General features: G+C 36.9%; 1 protein-coding gene across 19 annotated transcripts in view; it reads right to left on the bottom strand.

Annotated features, from left to right (window-relative positions):
• Positions 1–23951, bottom strand: part of ERC2 (ELKS/RAB6-interacting/CAST family member 2) — an 823531-nt gene that overhangs the window by 377021 nt on the left and 422559 nt on the right. For all 19 annotated transcript variants that reach the window (XM_043551551.1, XM_043551549.1, XM_043551542.1 and 16 more), the window contains one exon: positions 14945–15080. In XM_043551551.1, the coding sequence (XP_043407486.1) occupies positions 14945–15080 (136 nt within the window). The remainder of the gene's footprint in view (positions 1–14944; positions 15081–23951) is intronic.

Raw genomic sequence — 23951 nt, 5'->3', positions numbered from 1 at the left:
TGAAATATTATTAAATAAATGTTAGCTAAACCAAGGAACAAATGCAATCTTTACAATATTTCCAGTTAGTGCAGGCATGTCCGTAGAATACCCTCATAGACATAGAGAGGAAAAGCTAAAAAAATTATTTCTAAGAATGCAGTACAATAAAACCTTTAACTACCCTTCAAAGAAAAATGGAGACAAATTCATTCACAGTTTTAAAAACAGGACCATCTTGAGGAATTCAAAGTTTAAAATCGTATGCAAATCTATATCAGAGGAACATAGCACATTAATGGAAAAATTCCAAGTGTACAATTTTATGTTTCTTTTATTTGAAAAGTTAACAAGGATTTTAACTGTGATGACATTTAATCTAACTAAGGATACACTGAAATCTTTACACATTAATTAAGTAAACCTTTACCCCATCCAATGGGAATTACTTCACAGCTAAAAATAATCATAATAAAAACAGGCTACTGTATATAAATTCTTTGCCCCCCATATAAAACAGTAATTTTACAACTGAAAGTTGCTTTTTTAGTTGTTACAATTCATTTTATTTCTCTGGGACTGGCTTTTGATTTCCGATGTTTAATTTAACACCGAGATAAATTTTTATTAAATTCATTGGAACTTGATAAGGGATCCCAAGTGGGCCCTTTCCTCTGTATGCTGGATTCCCCGAAATGCCATTTAATATGTGAATCCATTCAGCAACATTCTATATAGTTTAAGATTTTAAAAAAGTTAACTTTGCTACAGACTAGTTATATACAGGGTAAACTTTTTAAACTGGTTCATCTCTTTTTAAATTGCCTGTTCTCTCCGCCAGTGGCCACAACCAGAGACACTGGCGGCAAATCCTCAGCTGATGTAAATTGTCATAATTCCATTGTTTTCAATTAAAATTAATTTATTCATTTAATGCAATGGGAATATTACAATTTACCCACTTGAGGATCTGCTCCCATATATTTCTACTCAGGGCGTCTTTTTCCCCGTGAAGGTTGGATACAGCATACAATGTTTTCCAGATCCAGTTAGGAGCCCTAATGTCTTCCCTAACATTCCTCTACTCATTCCACTCTCTCCCTTCCTCCCTAGCAGTTACTGCTCTTTCATGTATTCCTGTTTGCTCTTTATTCAGCCCCTTATCACATTAGATCAGTACAGTCATACAGGAAATTCTAATAATCCAATACACCATAATTCCCATTCCTGACCAGGTCCCTTACTGGGTTCATAAAACAGTTATATCTCTGCATTCATAACAATATTACATATCAGCTTCACATCTGTCCATTATATGTTACCAACTCTATTTTTGCCATAAAATTCTACTTTGGATTTTTTTTAATGAATTTGTCTTCTTTCCATAATGGTAATTTAGACTTTCTTATTCATTGAATAAATTATGATACCAGCTATGACCTTGCATAACCTACCCACCAATCACAGTAACAAACCAGATAGAAAGGTTAATCATCAGTAACTGAAGTTATTTAAGTAGACTGTCAATGGACATCCACCCCATTCTTAGGATGTAACTGATGTTGCACCAAAGCTCGCAACACTCCGGAAAGCTTTGATCACTGGGAGAGATAGGGACTTCATTTCAAGCTATGGGATGTTGTAGGAGGCACAGCCTCCCCATACCCTCACACCTTCCCACTCTTTCAGAAATCAACGAACACTGCAAAACAATTGGGATGGAGTGCAGATGGTGTGGATCTGTGCTACTGATAATCTACTCAAAGAATTCCCATTTCAGCTAAGTAACCTTTCTTTCTCCAAGCTAATGGACCAGGTGCCTTAGCTTGGAGGCAGTACCAGACACATAAATCTTTATACATGGTCTAGCCACTAGAGGGAGACAAATAGCCACACTGGGTTAGCATATGCTACACACACGTGAACACAAAACAAAAGGAAATTATGACATTAGGTATTTCACCCTCATATGGCCTGTTTTACTCAGTTTTTTCAAAGCCTTCTATTTTCTTCAGAAAACCTCTCAATCTAGTCACTTATTTTTAGACAGTAGAAAAACATTGTTATCTGAATGAAAGTGAAGCAAAGTATTTTCCATTAAATTCTTGCTGTATATAGCTAATTATATTATATTATAGTTATATTTATAGCACCTGAAAAATTATGTCAGCAAATAAAAGAAAACGGGTTTGCTTGCAAAAAGAAGTTCAGCATAAGCATCATTTCTGATAAACCAGGTAAATAGGATAATCTACATCATGAAGCTGTCTTTACATTACACAGTAAAACTTCCCAAATTTGTGTTAAATGAAGGACAACTGCAAAAATAGGTTCAGACATTTTATTGCAGTTTTGTTTGCAGAATTTCAGTCTAAAATTATTGTCTTTGTCATTGATTATAATTTATATAATCTACCATGTTTAAATATATAACAGCAAGATACTGGACAAACTATAAGACAAAATTAACATTAAAAAGCTAGCAATGTGTGTTTTGCTACATTGGGCTGTGATGTGCTGAAATACTAACATCTATTATAATGAGGTTATTGATGTAGAGTTGACATATGACTTGATTCGCAGATGACCTACTGACTAACCTTTTGCAACTATATCTCACTGTAAACCTGTGGTAATTATTGCTGGTAGGGAGAGCTGGTTTAACCGAACTATTTCTTTTGATACACATTGAATGTGATTTCCCCCTGGAGATTACAGGAGTCCCACATGTGTGAGTTATTACATAAATACTCAGAGGGGGGGGGAAAAAGGTGTATCACATTAAATTTTCCCTGTTTCTTATTGTTTTAGGGTTTTTTTTCCCCAAGAACTATTTTTCTTAAAGTGTCCATTAATATATATTACATACATCTTTCAAAACATTTATTAAAGCATATGTTCTATAAACTGTACCCTTATTAGAAACAGTCATTAGAAATGTTGTTTAATGAAACATGCAAATATTTTCAAATAATTTTTCATAGACTTTAAAGTAACTGTAACTGGAATATATGAGTAAAACCTAGTTTGTGATATCAGGATATCTTACTGTATTGCTTAATGGATTTAAGTCCTAAAAGTCAGGAGATCCAGGTTTTAGGTCTATTTCCGCTGTGTTTCTTTGGGCAATCCCACCTAAAATCATAGTACATAAGAACATAAGAATGGCCATACTGGCTCAGACCAAAGGTCCATCTAGCCCAGTATCCTGTCTTCTGACAGTGGCCAATATATGGGGTTTGCTTGCCAAACAAATAAATCAATAAATAAGAAAAATAATTATTTCTGATGCACTGCTAAGACAGGGAAATCTACATTCAGACTTTTAGATGAAAGATGCTCCAGAAGTGCATATAATATTACCATGGTTGTTATAATGAAGTATTAATAATGTTCTGTAATAATGTACTCCTGGCTTAAGTCACAAATCCTGAAGGAGATTAACATGTTTTTAAGAATAAAATCAAGTTATTGAATATGTATATGTAAATAACTGTTGGTGAAGAAAAAAAAGACATGAAATGAAAAAACAATTGTAGTTACAAGATATTACATATTTTTGTAAATGGTCAGTTAAAAATACACTGTACAGAACACTGTCATTTCTGTCAGTCTATCAATTACTACAAAGAAAGAAGGATTTTAAGAGACTGCAAGTCTACCCGAAACTGATCTTCAAATACGATTTTCATAGATTGTCTATAGGGACCTTTTATAATAAAAGTCGTTTTGGCTTCTGGGAATTACACTGTGCAATGAAAACAAATGTCAAAGCAAATCCCAAAAGAAGAAAAACACTTCTGGTATTGATCCTCAGACCTACCAATCAACCTTTCTGCCCTCTGTAGATTCTCAAATAGTTAGAACTTTTCTTCATCTGAAACCTTTTAGAAAAATTCTCTTCAGCATAATCTTAAAACTTTGGCTGAAGTTCAACACACATTTCAGCAACACATATGGAATTTATCCAGAACTTATGGAATCTCCACTGGCCAAGAAAAGAAAATGCCTAAGTGTTCATTCATGTTAACAATCTGAATTAATATTCAAATGTATGTAAGCTGTGTCTTTAAATGTATTTATTTTGATTATTCTGATTTTGTAAGTATGCTATTTTTTAAACTTATTGCAATAAATCATCAGAAGCAGATTCAGCTTTTCTATGACTCCCATCATAAATCTCAGTACAAAGTCTCAACATCAAAACAAAAACAATACATCATAGTGGAGGCAATTTCCTCAATTTAAAAAACAAATAAAATATATATTATAAATATGTGCATATTATAGGTATGCATACAAGATGAATGCTCTCAAAAATGCAACTGCTTTTCCCCCAGAGATATTTGAAGGAAAAATCCCTCAGTGAACTGTGTGAAATTCATAATAAACTATACATTTTGCTGAGCCCTGGACATTTTTGAGGTTGAAGTTATTAGTTACACTTCCTATCCTGGCAAAATTCAACTATAATTAGAGAAGCAGAGAAATAGCAAAGGAACAAATGCCCAGGAACAAATCACTGATGTGCACAGTTGTGTAATCTACCATGCTAGGCTCTTTCTTTTCATACCTCTTGTTTTATAAAGGGTAAAAATATTCAATACATATACGCTCCTTATTTTTTTTAAACTGATCACACTTCAGCTTAACCACTGGCAAAGAAGAAACTTTACAATCCCTAAGGAACCTATAATTTGAAAACGGAAGCATACAAGAACATACTTCAGTTTTCAGGCAATAAATTGAAAAGAATTTTGCAGATGTATTACAGAAAACTGGCATAAAATATTGGCTTTTACATTTCTTCATATGTTAGTTCATTAACTCAATAGACAGTATATGGAGAAAGCCAAAAATTACAAAGATTGCCCATTTGGACTTGAAATTGGCTTGTTTATCCAAAAAGTATTTGCCAAGACCTCGAAAAATGTATCCAATTTAAGTAATGAAAATTTAGTGTGAACATCAGAAAAGAAGCTTGTGCTGAAAATTCTTCTGTGGAGGCTAGGCTACTACATTAGAGCTCTAAAGCCCCAGGTATAGTAATGAGCCTCAGCATCTATAATCTTGTCTTAAATTGCAGCTTTAACCACAGATATGTTCAGGTAGCACAGGTACCTGGTTCAGGGTCGCAAAACTGTCACGCGTTTTAATAATAATCAATGAACTTATTACCCCCACATTTTTCCAGAACAGGTTTTCAGAAGCTTTAAAGAGAGGCCTCTTTTCTAACTCTAACGCGGATATATTTGAAACCTGACACATTCTCAAATTCTGCCTTCAGATCTTTACCACAGCTCTCTAATTTTTGTATTAATTCATGAGTGAAGAAAGGAAAACAACCTTTTTATATATATTGTGATGAACCTGAATTCTGCCATCTTCCAAAATGTGAGTAGCTTTTTAACCTATGCTGTCAGCAACTGAGTTAGAAGCTCTCCAGACAATAGGCCAGATTGTCCATGGCTTTTATGCCGAGGGGAAGGCACAAACAGCCTTTCCTCCACCACTTACACAAAGTCCAAGGTCTAGTGAACTTGTGCCCCCCTCATCCCCCCCCCCGGGTATGCATCACTTAAAATTCAGTGGGGAAGGGAGAGAAGAATGTGGGCTAATCCTCTCCTCAATCCCTTCCCCTTCGCCACCCCATCTTTGTGTAGCTAGGCAGCTGTAGAGAAGGGCTGAAACAACCAAAGGTATAACACACTATGCATTTCCCCCCTTCACAATGAGGGAAGATCAGGGAGGAATTGTATCCTGAAAGGCAAAATCCTAACCTCAGCTCCCTCTTCCCACACAATGAAAGCCGATGGCTGAAAGCCCAAAATTGTATTTACACAAAATAACCAGAATTATTAAAACCTTCAAGATACTACATCTTCTTTCTGAGATGGATACAGACCCAATTTCAGATAAATGCATGAGTTAAAAACTTTTTTGTTTGCAGTGTCATTGTAGCTATGTTGGTCCCAGGATATTTGAGACACAAGATGGGTGAGGTAATATCTTTTATTGAATCCGCTTCAGTTGGTGGAGAGACAAGCTTTCAAGCCTCACAGAGTTCTTTGTTAGGTTTGGAGGAGGTAACCAGAGTGTCCAAGCTAAATGCAAGGTGGTATGGATTGTTAAGTATAAGGGATTCACATATGCTGTAAGGGATGCATTAGCATGAAATGAGCAATTAAGGGTTAGCAAGCAGTAGGGTGTGTTACAAATTGTTGTGATGAGCCATAAAACCAGTGTCTCTGTTAAGTCCATGTTTTTAGTTCCCAGTAGAGGGGTAAATTATGCTAACCCTTAATTGCAGAGTTTATTCTAAGTGGTCTCCCTATAGCATGTGTGAACCACTTATGCATAACAGCCTATCCCACCTTGTTTTAACTGTGACACTCTGGTTATCTTCTCCAAACCCGAGGAAAAGCTCTGTGAAGCTTAAAAGCTTGTCCCTTCCACCAGCAGAGTTGGTCCAATAAAAGATTGCCTCACCTACCTTGTCTCTAAATTAAAATTAAATTTGAATACAATAACTTATGATTTTGAGAGTCCTGAAAATGGGAGCAGTATGTGTTTCAGTATGAAGTGAGCTGTAGCTCACAAAAGCTTATACTCAAATAAATTTGTTAGTCACTACAAAGCTGTAATTTTATGGATGGGATTTCATCCTACCTTGTTTGAAAATTCAGAAATGCATACTGACATCTGTTTGTGTAATACAGTCACACTGCTTCTTTTATCTCTAAATAGATTACACTGTTGTATTTGTTTGTGATACTTCATCTCATCTTCAAATCTTCTCTTTTTATTAACATTTTAATATCACTGTTTTTGACATGTCAGAAAGAAAATTCCTTCTACAGCATATCATAATAAATGTACATCAGGTATACCACTTGGTTAGGTTTTGGTTATATTTTAATTTAAGAAGACTAGAGAAATGAGATGTGACAACACATTCTGTCTTCAATGTATCTTCTATTTCTAATGCTGTTAGGGTGGTAGAAATTATACCAATGTGTCAACAAACTGGTAAATAAGATTGAAGGATTGTTGAGGTCCTAGAGAAAATGGAATTGTAGAGCACAAAACAGTTTTGTGCTGAATTAAATCACTTGGGACCTAATTTAATTGAATGGGTGTCTACAGACTTTCGCATGCCGAGAATCATACTTCTACAAACCTAGAACCATTTTGCTAGCCTGCAAATAGCGGAGAACAATTTATTTAAAGGAATAGTACAGTGGATAAACTGAAATCCCAGATTACAATATTCCAGATTAACCTGGATTTTGCTCTTAAAGAAAAGGAAATGTTTTGCTGCAAAGAAAAATCTCTCTTCATGATATGGTCCTCTGCTCTCTTCTACTCAACCTGCTTTCAGGAGAATTATTATGAACTTATTTGTTTAAATTTACAAAGGAGGCAAAAAAATTTCATAAAATAAATCTCAGGGGAAAATGATAGAAACAGATTTTGAAGTTGAGCAGATCAGAACAAAATAGGCAATGAACATTTTTTACTTCTCTCTTCCTGCTGGCCCAAAAATCTACCTTGGGACATGTATGTGTGTTGCTGTTTAGATAAATATACACACACACAATTGAGTTATTGTGCTCAGCATGAATATAATATGTCATGTTTTTGATCAAATTTTATAGTGGGAATTCTACATTTATGAGATGTAAATCAGGCACAAGTAGAAATGTTTCCTATGAAAGTTATTCTGATAATTTACTTTGTATTTGATAAGAACAATTTGTGTAGTATTATGTGCAAATTTTCATTGTTTAATATTGTGGTTGGAGCACATGAGATACTCTTCAAATAAAATTATAATCACCGTACAGTTTGTGAGGTCCACTGGATACTTTAGAGTTCTTTTTAAAGTATTTAGTTTCAGACTAAAGTATTTGGTTTCCAGACACTCTGCTGTGATTTGAGATTGTTGGTGGCTCATGCTTCTAAGGGAGTGCGTAGGCCATGCTGCAGTGAGGTAATGGCTATGTCCAGTCCCTTCATTAGCAGTATTCAAGCAATTATGGAACTGGTTGAAGTAAGACTTGACCTTAGATTTTCTTTATGTCTGAGATACCTTTACATTGTTTTAGTGTATAAGTTTTTATAAGCACATGTGATGATGGGAGTATTTTAGTCTATATTCTTAGCCAGTTTTCTCCACTCCCCCAATTCCTGCCATTTACTTCTTCCTCTTTAGAGGATGGAGAGAGAGAAAACTGACATCTACAAAATCAGTCATCCACTTATTGGAAAATAGTGCTGTTTACTTGAACGGCAAGTTATCAATAAGAGGAAATTTTGGAATCACACAGGATGGGAGATAATGTTTTGCCATCTTCCTCTATACAAGTCACATCAAGACATGCTAAGCCTCCTTCTGGCAAGCAAAGGTATTTTCCTATTTTAAAAAAATCAATCAACATATTTTTACAAAAGTAAATAATTAGTATATCAAAACAGGAGATGGTCTGTAAGCATTCTTAACTGGATGTTGCCTTACAAACTTAATTTTATTCTTATTGAGAGGATTGGGAACTCAATATTTATTAGCAAGCAAATTAGTTTGCTGAAAGTAACAAGTCATAACACATGTTGGCAAGTTATTTTGATATCTAGACAATATAGCATGAAAGCTTGTCCTATAATAAAAGAGAAAGGAGAACTACAGAAAGATAAATAGTTGAGGTTTTTTCAAACTTTTTACAGCTTGGAATCCACATCAGAAAACATAGATTTGAGAAGTTCTGTGGAAAGCTGCAAAAAACTTAACACTGAACCAAAGATTTTTGAGGGCCAGGGAAAAAACTGAAATACTAAAATTAAACAAACCCCTCAACTGCAAATTAAAAAAATCATAAACAGATATAATGATCTCCGATATCTATCCATGTTTTGATAATATTTTGTCTTCAAAATGTAAACAGATCTTTGGCTTTATAGTCAGGGGAGTAAAAATCTTCCTTCTTTGAATGCTTAATTTCACGATTGAAAAAGCTGTGTATTGATAGCCATCTGTTGATCCCATATCCACAATAAACTGCATAATTTACTCTAAAATAAAGTTTAAAATGTAAATGTAAAACTACTGTGTGTTTTTTTTTAAAGAGAAAGAGAGGGTACTTACCAACAGTAGTAGCTGCAGTTCTTCACACAGATTACCAGTATAACCACTTTCAAGTTTTCCTAGGGGCCTATGCACTTTTGGTATTGATGTCACGACCCTTCAAAAAGCAATGGTATGATCCCTCATGCAACCAAATGTTCAATAAAAAGAAATATACAGAGCTACACCCCCAACTCCAGCACAGTTCTTTTCCCGTTTATCAATATCATAACAACAATGGTAGAGGAAGGAATGTGTACAACTTCCTATATTAGTCAGAAAACCAGCATCCCTGTTATTCTGTAGACCCAAACAAGTATATTTCTTGTTCCCACTTGCCGTAAAGAAAAGTATTTAAGAAGTCCGTCATCCATGAAAGACTGAAGTCACCACGAAGAGTTTGAGAGACTATCCATGTTGATCACTATAATTTCTGCTCAAGTCATCTGCTTGCAAGACAGATGAAGAGCCAGGGAAGAGAGGGGATGCTTGATACACCATTCTCAAAGTCACACAGCTTCTTGACAAAATGGACATGGGCAGCTCCTCCCTCTCTTACTATTTCAGTAATATACATCAGTGTCTACATGGTGTGCCTCAGGATTCGCACAGGTCTGCCCTTGATTTGTGAAAGGAAAGCTCTGAAAACTATATAAGTAACCTTAATTTCCAAGACATTATTCTGAAGTCAGGCCTCTTCATATTTCTGAAGGCCCTAAATTTTACAGCAATCCAAATATGACCCTAAAGTTATGCCTGAAACATCAATCAAAATTTAAGCCAACAGCTAAGGGAGATTGAAGTGAATTCCCCCAGCAGACGTCCTTGGGCACTGTCCACCACAACAGGGGTCTAGAATCTTCTGAGACATGATCACTAAAGGCTGGAGATTGTCAAGCCAAGAAAGATACTCAATTCTTAACCAGCTTTGAAGGTGCCTCACCCTGAGCCAAGTGAAAAGTATTGTATACTCACAGGATGCCATGAGACCTCTAAATTTCAGGAAGAAACTGATGTTGTTGTGAGGCTGAGGTTTCACAGAAACTACTGACTTCTGAATTTCTTGAAACCTGTCACATAGCAAGTAAGCAGTTGCAGACTTAGGGACCTTCTCAGCTGTGTAAACTAGATGGAAATCCAGCTAACTTATTTCCTTGGGTTTTCCCTAGGGCAGTGGCTCTCAACCTTTCCAGACTACTGTACCCCTTTCAGGAGTCTGATTTGTCTTGCGTAACCCCAAGTTATACCTCACTTAAAAACTACTTGCTTACAAAACCAGATATAAAAATACAAAAGTGTCACAACGAACTATTACTGAAAACTTGCTTTCTTTCTCATTTTTACCATATAATTATAAAATAAATCAACTGAATACTTACTTTTCAGTGGGCAGTATTAACAAGTCATTATCTGTATGAAATTTTAGTTTATACTGATTTCGCTAGTGGTTTTTATGTGCCTGTTGTAAAACTAGGCAAATATCAAGATGAGCTGATGTACCCCCTGGAAGACATCTGCTACCCCCAGGGGTACATATGCCCCTGCTTGAGAACCACTGTCCTAGGGGAATCTCCAAGTAGCCTAGAGCCAGCTCTATGGTCTCCCGCACCAACTCCTTCCCAGCTCCCAGTGTAGGAGCCCTACCTGGGGAGAAAGGGGATCTGGCCAGAGCTACACTGTGCTCCAGCATAGGATGTGTCCTGAACTGACATATTAGACCCTTGGAGCCACAGCCAACTGGCTATGGCCTCACATATTATCAAGAATCTATTATACTTGGTCAAAGAATTTTAGGTCACTCTTTACATTAAGGTTGCATTTTTAAATGGTTTATAAAAGGTTAATAATTTAACAGATGTTATAAGCATATACAGACATGAGTAATATGTGCTATAAGCACATCCAGTAGAAGGTGTTACAGATGGATATAAGCCACATGAATAAAGCAACATATTGAGCTATTGGACTCTATAGTAATGTATAGGAATTAATTCACCATGTATTAAAACATCCACAAATAAATTATTAACTATTTATATACTATTTATAAATGAAACCTTAATATAAAGATTAACTATGTTTTCCATTTTATCTGGTTGTTCATTGGGACAACACTAAAATCACATCTATGAATTCACTATGTGCCCATTTCACTAAAAAGGATTTAAGCAGAAGCCACACAGGTTCAAATTCTATCTACTAATATAAAATATTATCATACCTTCCAACTGATAACAAATATCCATATTCCAGCAGTGGGCTAATTCCTCATTGGGAGAGAAAATGAGTAGACACAAGTTACCTCATTATAATCTAATTTATTTACAATATGTATCATTTAGAACACAGATATTAGAAAGCAAAAGCCGAACACAGTAGAAATTCAGTATGCTCACAAATGTAGTCAAAAGCTCAGAGACCTGCAGAAAGCAGCTGTATTGCATCCCTCCAGCCAGATTCTTCGTAACTAAGTTTGCAGGAGTATTTATATTATGCCAAATAAATTAAATTATTTAATATGATGAGGTGCTAAAGTTTTAAGTCCAAGTCCCCTTCAGTCAGATGCCTCAGATGTCAATCAAAATCACCTCTGAGTTAGTGCAAGTGCTCTGGGTCAGCCTAGTCTTTTCTATAAACATAGCCATTTGTATTTCCAAAAGATCTCCATTTCACATTTCAAAGATTTCTTTTACATTTGACATTGGTTTCTATGAGCTCTCTATTCCTCACTTACCTGCTTTTGAACACTTGCCCTTTAATCCAACCTGCTTTGCACCCCTGATCAATGGAATGAGAGACAGTCTAATTCACTGAGGGAGCGGACAGCAGAGAGAGAACACATCTAGTCCAGTGAAAGCATCAACAGGGAGTGGACAGAAAGAAGTGAGAGCAAGGAGTGAGGAAAAGTTATCCAGATAGCTAGTCAGCTAATAGTAAAACCAGGATAAAACTTGGATTTCATTGGAACTGGACCCAACACTAGGACTGACCCTGATCACCTTACTTATGGGTTAGATTGTGCCATAGTAAGGAGCAGTGTTGAGCTGCCTCTCCCCAGAGAAAGCACTCATAAGCATTCTGCAGCAGAGTCTGTCCCAGAGTTTCAAGCACATAGAGGCTATGGACCTGCTTCTAAGGCCTTTGTGTGGTTCAGGATATCAGTAAGCCCTGTGCAGTCAGCTAGATCTGCTGGCTAGTGCTTTGTGGTGGGAAGGGGCAAAGCCATGGCCCCACCTCCTTTTCACTTCCAAGGGAGTAGAGAAGGAACAATTAAGCACTCCTCCTAAAAGCAGGAATTGCAGCTGCCCAAAGGGAGATGGAAGCTCATTGTACCCTGACCCTTCACATGTGCATTTAGGGTCATGCAGAGTCTAACTCTACACAATGTATACTACTCTGATCAAGATGCCCTATAATGTCAATTTCCAAGTTATAAATAAAGATTTGGTATCACTGGCTTTTACTCACATTACATTATATCTTGCAAACTGTTGAGCATCTCCTTCAAGATGCTCGGAACCTTCAACTTTCAGTGCAGTCAGAAGGCACCTAGTGGTTCAGAAATCAAGCTACCAACAGTGAGGTAACTTTCAAGGACCAGTGCGAAAGCCGGGTCTGAGAGAGATTAACCTCTTTTTTTGTTTTGTCAGATCTTTTAATGCCTCTTTAACCTGTGGGTCATTGTCCCATGTGAATAAGGCCCTCATGTTAGAGAAAGTTAAAGCACTTTCCATTTAGGAAGAGGTCATTCAGTTTTTCTGAACAATTGCATCAAACTTCCCTCTCTTTTTACCTACAATATGCCACATATACTATTACTGGGTATATTGCTGTTTACAGAAACATGTATCCAAAAGTTGCAAACGCACCCAGGACGGAAACACCACATCTTTTAATTTCCTGATAAAGATAACCACATATGGTGCATTCCTTCTCAAGGTAAGTTTGTTCTATTATACAGGAATTAAACACATTATAGCGGACATTTATTTCTGCCTCAAGTAGACTTCTAAAATATATATTTTAAATGAAAAATTAATGTAATGAATATAAAGAATATTAATATTAAAATAATTGTTCTTAATTATTTAACATTTTCATAATTAATTACTGGCAAATGTTTGATAGCAACTGAGTTGCAGAAGAGGGATATATCCGAGGCAGAGCTTATTCTTTGAAAATTCAGCCAAGGTATCACTCTGGTACTATTTGATGGGCACATTATAATTATATATAAGAAGATAAAATGAGAGAGATATGAAAGCTCCACATGGTTTTCTCTGAGGGTACCGCATCAAAGACTTAGAAAGAGAGTTCTGAAACTATCTTTTAGTGAATGTTTCCACCACAACAGCCTTCTGAATTATCAATGGCAAAAATAAAGTGCTCTCAGGCTATTAAATCAGATTCTGTTTACTGGGATAAATTAATTTATAAAAACTAATTCAGTGTTCTAAATGGTAATTCTGTACTATAGAAATCTAATTTTATCCTTATAAATTACATGGTCCATGGTAAACCTACATAAACTTCATGATTTTTTTTTTAAAAAACCCAGATAGTATAGTACAGTGCAGTATACAACACTGCAATTTATAAAATTTCCAAGAACTTGGATGATATATAATCTCCTTTATCTGATTCTGACATATCTAGCAGTTGTAGAGCCTACACTAGGTAGCAAATAGTGGTGTTAAATTCTCCATATTGCACACAGACATACTGGAAACACAATACAGAACACAGCACATGCAGGCCAAATTTCATCTATTAGAAACCATTCAGGGAGCCACTATACCACCAGATCAAGCAAACAAGCACCTGGAGTACTGTAACTTAAACTTTACCTATACAAACTGATTCCAGGTATCCCCATGTGGTTCACAGAATTTTGTAATATTAGATACTTTTGATCAGAGGTTATTTTTAGTCAATTGTCAGAGAAGGCTAAATAATAACTGAATGCAGGTATCAAAATTATGTGTTAGTCTCTGCTACAATATTACTTCATCTGTACCCATTGTATCACTGAATTGTATCAGCCGATTATCTTGCAGAATCTTTCTCTCTGAATTTTGATGATCCATTAACTGTATAAACTCTTCTGAAACCAAGGTAAAAACCTGTCTTTAAAAATGAGGATCTGTTGGTTCATGAAGGCTCTGCTTTTTCCTTGTGACAGTTGTTTTTAAATCTTTGAATGTTATATATATATATGTGCGTGTAAGAATAATATAATGCTTAACCTTCTATAATTATTTTACAGGGAAAAACACACAAAACAAAAAATACGTTCACATTCCTTTCATTTTGAGATAAGTCAGGAAATGGAAATGGAATATCCTTCTTTCCTTTACACTAAGGGACAATGATGTTACACTGAAGAGAAGACCAATAGATTCCACTCAGCATTCCTTCAAGTTACTCATACGTAAGTCGGGTCACATAGGTATAAATGGGTGCAGAATTTGCTCCAAGGAGTGCAAGTGAAATAAATGTAAGAGCGAAATGTATGGCTATACTATACAGATTTAAAATTCTCAATTCAAATCAAGTTGTCAGCATTTCATATCTATGATTAATACTTAATGTATTTAGCAAATTCTCATTCAGAGTCTTCTTATTCTGCATTGCATGGAAGATTCCCTTCTAGCACATATTGGACCTAATCTTGTGAGGTTATGAATGCCTCCCCTGATGGGAGTTGAGTGATCACTGTATTGCAGGTTCAGACCCATTATGCATCTTTGAAACAACACATAAATTGGAAAAATACTTTTTCTGGCAATTTTAAAGTGTAATTAGTAAACCAGTATACAATTATGAATTAAGAAATCAGCTCACCTGCAAGTGCTGAGAGTTGTCTGTCATATTGTCTTCTCGCCTACGAACTTCTTCCAGCAACTGCGCATTCTTCTTTTTTTCCATTTGTTGATTGTGCTTCAGATTGGCCACTTTCTTGTTTTGATCTTTCGTGTGTCTAAGAATTGTATGCATATGCCCGTTAATTCTGATGGCTACAATCACATATCTCTTGCTCCAATTTAAACTTGTGAACATGATTTATCACCAGATGTCACGTTTAAAACATAACATTTTATCCTGTTTTTAAAATGATATATCAAAATGGTCTAGATGAAATGAAATTTCCAATGATAAAACAAATATTCTGGCCCACAGATTATTTTCATCTTTGAAATCTTCTCACAAGACATATTCCAAACACTCTTTATGCTAAAATAGACGTATAATCTCATGATATTGCTGTCATACATGACATAGTAGAGAGAATTTTTTTTTTGAAGAGTTTGTTGTATGTTTGGCTGAATGTGTTTGTTATGAAGCTGCCTGCTTCAAAAAGAATAGTTTCTGACAACGGACCAGATCCTGCAGTCTTCACACAGGCACTGACTTCTCAGACAGTTTTGCCTGAATAAGGATTACAGGATTGGGCCTTGCAGTAATATTTAATTATTAAGATACAGGGAAATAATAGGTAAAGTATACTGAATGTTCCAGCTGTGCTGTTTGCTGAAGTATGCTGCACATTCATATTTTTACAGTTCATTTATGGATGGCTTTTGGGGGGAAAAAGATAAAAACCAGAGGAGCCTTATGTTTTTAAATGACATAATTCTGATTTCTACAAAGGAATTAAGTAAATAAATCAATTCCTGGCTAGCATTTCATGAAATTAGAAATATTTTCTCAGAATTAAACATTTTGTTAAGACTGAGCTCAACTTAAGCTAAAAATTATATTACTGAATTGTTTCAAAGTTGACTCATATTTCACTAGGAATCCTATTTATTAAAATATTCAGAATTCTCCTGCTTCTTGTACTTAGAATATTTCCCTAGATGAATGGGGTAAAACACTTTTTTGCCATTTATCCTACATCGTCAGCAACTGTCATGTCAAACTCTGAAAAAATTCTTAGAGCTGCGTTTTCTACCTGCTTGGGTTCCTAGATATTATTTTCTTTGACTTTCTTTTGATTCTGAGGAATTTGCTTCTTTTTATCTATATAATAATAAAGTCATGTGCAAATTCCTAATCAGATCTACAGGCTAATCCTTTTTTGCCAAATGAAGGGGATATTTTCCAGTGTCTATAAGGAAATTCCCCAGTTGCTTCTGCAGTGGACACTTTAAGAAAAGGTCTAGTTACAATGTACATTTGCTGCACAGATATTAGGATGCTGCAACAATTGGGCCATGTTTTATAATTTTAATTGTTTTCTACTGACAGTGCCACTGACTTCCCACGATGGGTCCTGCCATTTATTATTTATACTACAAACTTTCCTGTGAATCTCAAGGAAACAGCAGTGTCATTATGCTTTTTTAAAAAAAAAATTAGAAAAGAATGGCATAGAACAAATTTGTAGGTACAGCACCATTATACAACAGATACTCTATTATTATTAATGGAAAAATCACCAGTAACTATGTAAGAGTAAGAATTTATAAAAGCAGTTAAATTAAAAACCAACACTACTTGAAAATAGCCTAATGTATTTCTACTAGGAAAAGCCTTAAAAAGTTTCAGGGAACAATGCTGTCTGATCAGAGATACAGAACTCTAATTATTGCAAGTACTATAAAATTAAATGAATTTTCCCCAGATCTCAGTCCAGTCACACAGGCTGAAGAAGGGCTTTGCTATTCTGAAAATAAATCTGGTAGACAAGGGAGCTGAAACCTCTATTTTTCCACTGAGCAAAACTAAAAAGGGCCTGATTCTTTGTTGCTCTCAGCACCTTACCTAGTCATTTGCAACAGTGAAAAATGAGTGTAAAAGGCTAACATCATGATTTGACAGCATTTTACTTTTACTTTGCACTGGCGTAAGGGACTACACAAGGTGTAGGGCAATTGAAAATCACGCCCAAGGTCACTTTTGTTGAGCAATCTCATATATTCTGGGATCAAGCAGCAGCAACCAGATTACATGACTATCTCTTAAATACTGTTGAAGGCAAGGGCAGGGATGTACAAGAAACTAACAATGACTGAAACAGGACTCAGAGCATGATATTGATTTCCTTCCTTTTTTGACATGTTCCCTTTTTTCCCTTCCAGCACTGGGGAAGACCTCCCAATAAATCCTTAGTAATGCAATGTTCTTTCACACAATGTATTTTTTATATATATTACCAGTGTGAGACTGTATAAATGCTCTATATTACATCAATTAGAAGTTAAGATGGCAGAGTAAGAAACCGGAACTTTATCCGTTACAGATCTTCAATCATTATTCAGGGTTTCTCCATCTCCATGTAATGATGGATGCCAACATATAATAGTTTGTTCCTTGGTGATTGGTTTTGGTTAGAGTGCAGAGTGGAGGGACTGGTATCCAGTGCCGACAAAAGCCGAAAGGGCCAGCTTCTGAAGATAATAGAGACCTGGGTTTCACTGGTAGACCTTGTATCTGTGGAAAGAGAGAGCCTGAAGTCTTCACAGACTTCTTTTGTACCCTCCTTCTACCCCTTTGCAGGAGGGAGGGTGAGAGGATTTGAAGTGAGCTGAATTCTAGAATTAGACTGAGAATGGTCTACCCTAGGTTATGGGTCATATGGTGGGAGTCCTATAACTCCTGCACTGAAATCACTTCAGTGCCTGATACATGAGAGATGTGGGACATACAGCACACCTCCCCAGTGCTAAGTTAATAAAATTACGGCCTGCCACTTAAATCCATCCCTGTATCTGCCTTCATTCACCTACATGTCCTGATCATGCATGAGATGGAGGGAAGATGGGAAGTTAGGTGGCAATATTACAGCATCACATGCTGTTTCTCAGATTATACAATATAACATACAAATGTTTCTAGAATTTTAGACAATGTAGCACCTTCTGTTACTGACTACTACATAGCATATGGCAGTAAGAGAACTGATGAACTTCATACAAAAGTAAGTATGCAAAGCTGATATGCAGAGCTCTGCCTCATTCACTGTGTGAAAGAGGCACTTTACAAAGGCTGTAGAAAAATATGTATGAAAGTTATAATGTATTATTTAAGAAAGTTTTTGATCATGTGATTATTATTATTTGCATTGCGGTAGTGCCAACATCCCCCAATCAGGGATTAGGGCCCAACTGAACTAGGCACAATACAAACAAATCAAAGACGATCCATGCTCTGGACAGCTTGCTGTATAGGTTATGATAAGAGGCAACATATAACCAGCCAAACGGGTGGTGGATGTTTAGCAGTAAAGGTCAGTATATTTGCATAGCATTCGTAATCTCAGAGCTCACAGTAAAGATTGCATCCTAATATGCATATACAAAATAGAGTTAAGGTTGCAAGTGGAAACCCCACTGACATTCCTTGACTACTGGGTACTTAAAATGCATAACTAACCATTTCTTGAGAAAGGTTTTGAGAGACTCTGCTAGATTGTGGGTATTTTGTATATTTGTTTATTTTTTAAAGAAAAAAGAAATATAATCTTAAACTATATTGCTAGAAGTCTCTGGAATGCTCTCTCGTGCACTCCAGTCCCTATTCAACAAAGTGCTTAAGCAGGTATGCAACTTTAAGCACATTAATCCCAATGACATTAATCGGACTAATCACACTCTTTGCTGGATTGAGACCTCATTGGGCGTGTCTACACTGCAGTTAAAATCCATGCCAGCTGACTCAGGCTCACAGAGCTCAGCCTAAGGGGGTGTTTAACTATGGCTGGAGCTTGGGACCTAGGACCCTGGAAAGTAGAAGGTTCCCAAAGCTCGGGCTGCAGCCTGAGCCCAAATGTCTATATCACAATTAAACAGCCTCTTAGCCTGGGCCCTGCAAGCCTGAGAGAGTTGGCATGAGCCAGCTGCGTGTTTTTAATTGCAGTGAGGACTAGCTTCTGTAAAATCCTTTCTCACTGAGAGCCAGACTCTGCCACTCTACTTTCACTCAGTGGTGCTACTCACATTAGCAGGACTACTCACAGAGTGAGGTCACCCTCAGTGGGCAAGACTGACACAACCCTTACTCTGCTCTCCAGATAAGGAACAGGGTAAAAGGCCCTCTCCTACCTCCCACTCATAACAGGTGAGATTGTGATTCCAGCTGCAGTGGAGAGAGAGAGCGAGAGAGAGAACAAGAGCTATTTGCCTGACACTCCTTGCTGTGAGCAAGTGGGTGAGGAAGGGGTGGAGGAGTAGGATCCTTCCCTCTCCTCTGCCCTCTCCCCACCTGCCACTAGCCAGCCAGAGAGTAGTTAGCTGGGACACAATAGGGGAAGAAGCTGCTCTACAAAAAGAGCTAAAATAACTTCTCTCCAGAATAAGGAGAGAGCAGGGGAGGATTGAGACTCTGATTCCCAATTAATTCTCTAGTCTGCTTCTGGGGCACTGGACTGTGCATCACCCTTTAGTGAGGCCAGATCATAAGGTTATAATCTAGCTCACAATTTGGCTGAGCATGCACCCAATTTAATGAGACAAAGACTCATTTCCTGCACCAGTAAGTACATTTCAAATAAAGCTGCAATCCTACAGAAAGATCTGGTGCACAGACCTTAGAATCTTTCAATTTAAAATGCAGATGTGCATGTACCAAAATATCATATACAGATATGCACATGTAAATTTGCTTACTAACAAGTGGATAATCGGCCTCTTAGAATACAGTATTTTCATCTGTTTCGTGACCATTTTTAACTAACTGAAATTCCCCTAAAGCTAAACACATGGGTTGGTATTTGAACTTTCAGTGATTTAAGTCCTTCTATATAATTATTTCCAACACAATCGCTTTTATCAAAGGGTTTTCATGATAATATCTAGGAAGCAAAATAATAAAAACAAAAGAACTTTTATTTTTAGAGATTGATCGAGAAAGAAAGAACTCTGTGTTTGTGCTGTTAGTTTTCTTTATCTTTTCAGTGTATGGAGAAATGATCTGTGACAAAGACCCTGCTTTCACCAATGCTTGCAGGAGAATAAAGCTTTCTTTTTTTTTTTTTTTTTTTTTTTGCTGCACAAACTATTGCTGTTGTTGATGAAACTGTCTGTGGAGATGCATTAATATATTTTACGACCATTCAGTCAGCTTTGCAATGTTTCCAGCCTCCTTAATGTCTCTCTCTTTCTCAGTTGGAAGAGTAACTTATTGCATTAAATAGAAACGGAAGCTATCATGACCTAAATGCTGCTCAATTTAGGCCAGTTATTGGGAAGTTCAATACCCTTCACTTTTATAGGATAGCCAACAAAATTGCTATCCAGGGTATCAGAGAACTTGATACAGATGAAGTAATGGTACAGGAATGTTAGGTTTTCACCAAGGGAGCTTCAGAATGGAAGGTGAGAGCTTAACAGCTTCAAACTTAACAACAGTGATATTTACCAAAATGGGGAACAGAGCTCTGAAATAAAACAAGGCACTCAGTGAACTAAAAGCAACAAGTGTGCCGTGCAATTTCCCTATTCATTTCCTTTTCTGAAACCTTCAGCTCCAATGTGACCACTTTTTTAGCAAACTGGTAGATTCGATGTAGCTTGCTTCACTACTACAACATGTATGTTTTCTCTATTTGTTTTATTTCTTATCTGAAATGTGTTAAGAATTAACTATGAATTTAGTTCATCTTCCTGTAATTTTCAAAACAGATTTAAGAAATCAAAGATATATGCATACAGAAAACAGTTCAAGACGAAGACAGGATGGTATCCATTAATGAAAAATAAATAAAGATAAAACAGAACTATAAGGATAAAAACAGCAGACAAACAAAAAAAAAGGCAAAGGTAAAGCCAAAAAACTAAAAAAAATTGGAATGACAGATGCACTGTACAGTAGTAGTAAACTTGTGCTATATTGTTGGAGTTAGATGATTAACAAAGACACACAGATAGGGTAACCTGACTCGAGGCCCATTAACTACCTGTGTCTTTTATATTCAACTTCTAAGACCAGAAAATAGAATTTGCAAGAAAAGCGTATGCTTGCCAACATTCCATGTTGTTGTATATATTAAAAAGCACAACCCTCTTTGCAGCAATTTATTTTCTCAGCTCAGTTAAGCAACACAATCAAAAAAAGTTTCCCGCTTAAATCACCCTTTGGTTAATTCAATCATGTTTTGAGTTACACAAACCAGTAACTGGAGTATGATAAACTGAAATCCCCCAGGCTGAGACAAATAATCAGGAGCTGAGATTTTGGGGCACTGGAGAGCTCAAGGCTTTTGTTTGTATCTTCATTAAAGACGTAGAGTAAATTTTTTGAGAGTGGGGGAATCTTATCTCATACCCAGATGAGGAACACTCCTCTCAGATAGCATAAACCCAGCTCCACAGGTGCTGGAACTAGGGGTGCTGGCTTGACGTGGTTTCCATCAGGGTTTACAGTTTGGTTCAATGGCTGTGAGCACCCCCATATACAAATTATTCGAGCACCCCTGACTAGCTCCCAGATGCATTATTATAGACACTCTCTCCTTTAGACATGTCCTTGCAATTTGACAGGAGTAAAGGTTCCGAACACAGAAACACTTTCTTCCCAGCCGCAAGAGGCCACCAATATCGTGCCACAGCTGCCTCCTGCTGAAGATGTAGAATCATATTTAAGTCAATTCAATTTGATTTGGGACTGAAGAGCAAGAAATACACCAGACGATGGTGAGAACCACCACCACTGGGTCATCAGGTCCACTACAATAGATTTAGTAATTTAGTTTAAACACGGTCTTTTATCACACTGTTACATGTAAGGAAAGGTTAATGCTATGAAATACACAACAGTATGTGTCAACAAATAATCAGTAACAGTTAGGCAACATAGAGCTAAGAAATAGCAGAGATATTTCCATCCAGGTTATACTGCCAGATTATTGGAGGTGGGGCGTGAGGGGAAATACACAAAGTTTTTATCAGTTTGAAGCTGATTCTTAGATATAAACAACAAAATGGGTTTAAACCCACAGTTCTGTATTATTTATTAAAGTACTCTCAGCATCTGGATGAAGTCATTTCTATTTTTATAATCATATGCCAGTCCATATGTTAGAAGTATTGTGCAAATCCAAATGAAAATCAACTCAATTACATGGGTTCATATAGGGTAGATCTTAAGTATATAACCATTTCTGCATGGAAAAAGGGCGCGCACACTGTGAAATGTCTCTTTCTGGCCTGACAGTCTGATGTGGTGTTCAACTGAATGTAAGCAGTGTATTATTCAGTTTAGTATGATTGGATGTTATGGTGCATCCTTCCAATGAAAAATGGTTTTCAAACATAGTGCAGAGTAAATGATAAACCAATTTACATTTGGCCCCTATAAAGGGGTTTGTCTTTTCTGACTGAACTACATGCTTCTTGTCATCACCTTCCCCCTCCAGTACTCCCGATGCCAGCTTCTTTCCTGTAGTGTGCAACACAGAATGGCAAATGATAACAAGCTCTAATCCTGTTTCAAAGAGGCCTAGATTTAAGCACATTAACAAACTATTAATGAGTGTCAGGAGGCAGCAGATGGAGCATGGCAGGCTCGTGTGGGGTAGATTCACTCTTCAGCTTGCCATGAACTAAATGTTTGCATAGACAAACCCTCAGTCCGCATTTATGGAGGAGGTCAGCACATCTGCCCTGTGTGGATGTGGTGCCATATCTGAGGTGCGTGGATGTGATTCAAAGTGGAAGTGAAAAGCCATTTGGTTCTTTGGTTGGGTCCTTGTTGTGGACGTTAGTGTCCTTCCACCTTGCTCACCACTGACCTTTGGCAGGGCACTGCAAGCCAAAAGGGTCTTTTGGATTGGAAATCTCAGTATATTATTTAGTATATTATTTCATGTACTGGAAGATCTTCATTCCCTCGAATACAATGGCACTCCCAAAGGATTGTCATGTCACAACAAATTTGGGATGGATAGATGAGTGCCACAGTTGTGATGTGGTGTTGATTTTACTGTGCCCATAACGATCTGCATGAGTGTATTACGTTGAGGATTAACAAGTGATGTATGTGTTCAGATGGGGAAGCAGTATTCTATAGTGGAGCAGTCAGGGGCCAGCGAAGAGGTCTCTGGAAGTTTTGCATGCCAGTATTCCTGCCAGTTTCTGGATGAGATTTATACGCATCTTTATTCTGTCATGGATAATTTTCAGGTGCGGGTGGCATGTGAAGCTTCAGTCTAAAGTCACACATCAAGACTCACCCCCACAAAAGTCCCTGTGCAGTTCCTCTCTAGCATTTCAATTTTTTAGATGAAATGCTAACACATTAGTCTTCATGGGGTGTGGTTTTAACTGCCAATACATGAAATATTCGTCCATGGTTTTAAGGGCCCTGGTTAGAATTTGTTCTGTTGTGGGTAAATCCATTGCCTATGTAGTCAGAGGAACATTATTAGCATAGACAAATTTCCATGATGATGTTTGGGGAAGGTCACTGATGTATATAACGAACAGGATTGGTGCTAGAACTGATCCCTGTTGTGGGCCATCGCTGAGAGTGCATGGCCTGCTGACCTGGTCACCAAGGAGAATGCTAAACCTACAGTTGGTCAAAACTTTGTGGAATAATTTTATCGATGCATTTCATAGGATAATTTTGCTGGCTTTTGCTGGCCATTCCTCCATACAGTTCTGTAGACACCAGATAAGTCTATGAAAGTTGCCCCCGTCTTGAGTTTTTCCTGGAATCCTGCTTTAGTGTGTGATGTTAAATCTAATACTTGATCATTACAGCAGCAGCCTAGACAGACATGGCTTGTTCATTCAATAACATTAATTCTACAAGAAGCATAATCCTTGCTGGTAATATTCTCTCTGTGAATTTGTATGATATGCAGAGGAGTGATACAGGCCAGTACGATAAAGGGTTACTGGTTGGC

This window comes from Chelonia mydas, chromosome 7 (genome assembly GCF_015237465.2).
Source record: "Chelonia mydas isolate rCheMyd1 chromosome 7, rCheMyd1.pri.v2, whole genome shotgun sequence".
Classification (NCBI taxonomy): domain Eukaryota; kingdom Metazoa; phylum Chordata; order Testudines; family Cheloniidae; genus Chelonia; species Chelonia mydas.
The sequence above is the reverse complement of the archived record's forward strand: the minus strand, read 5'-3'. Positions and strand labels throughout refer to the sequence as shown.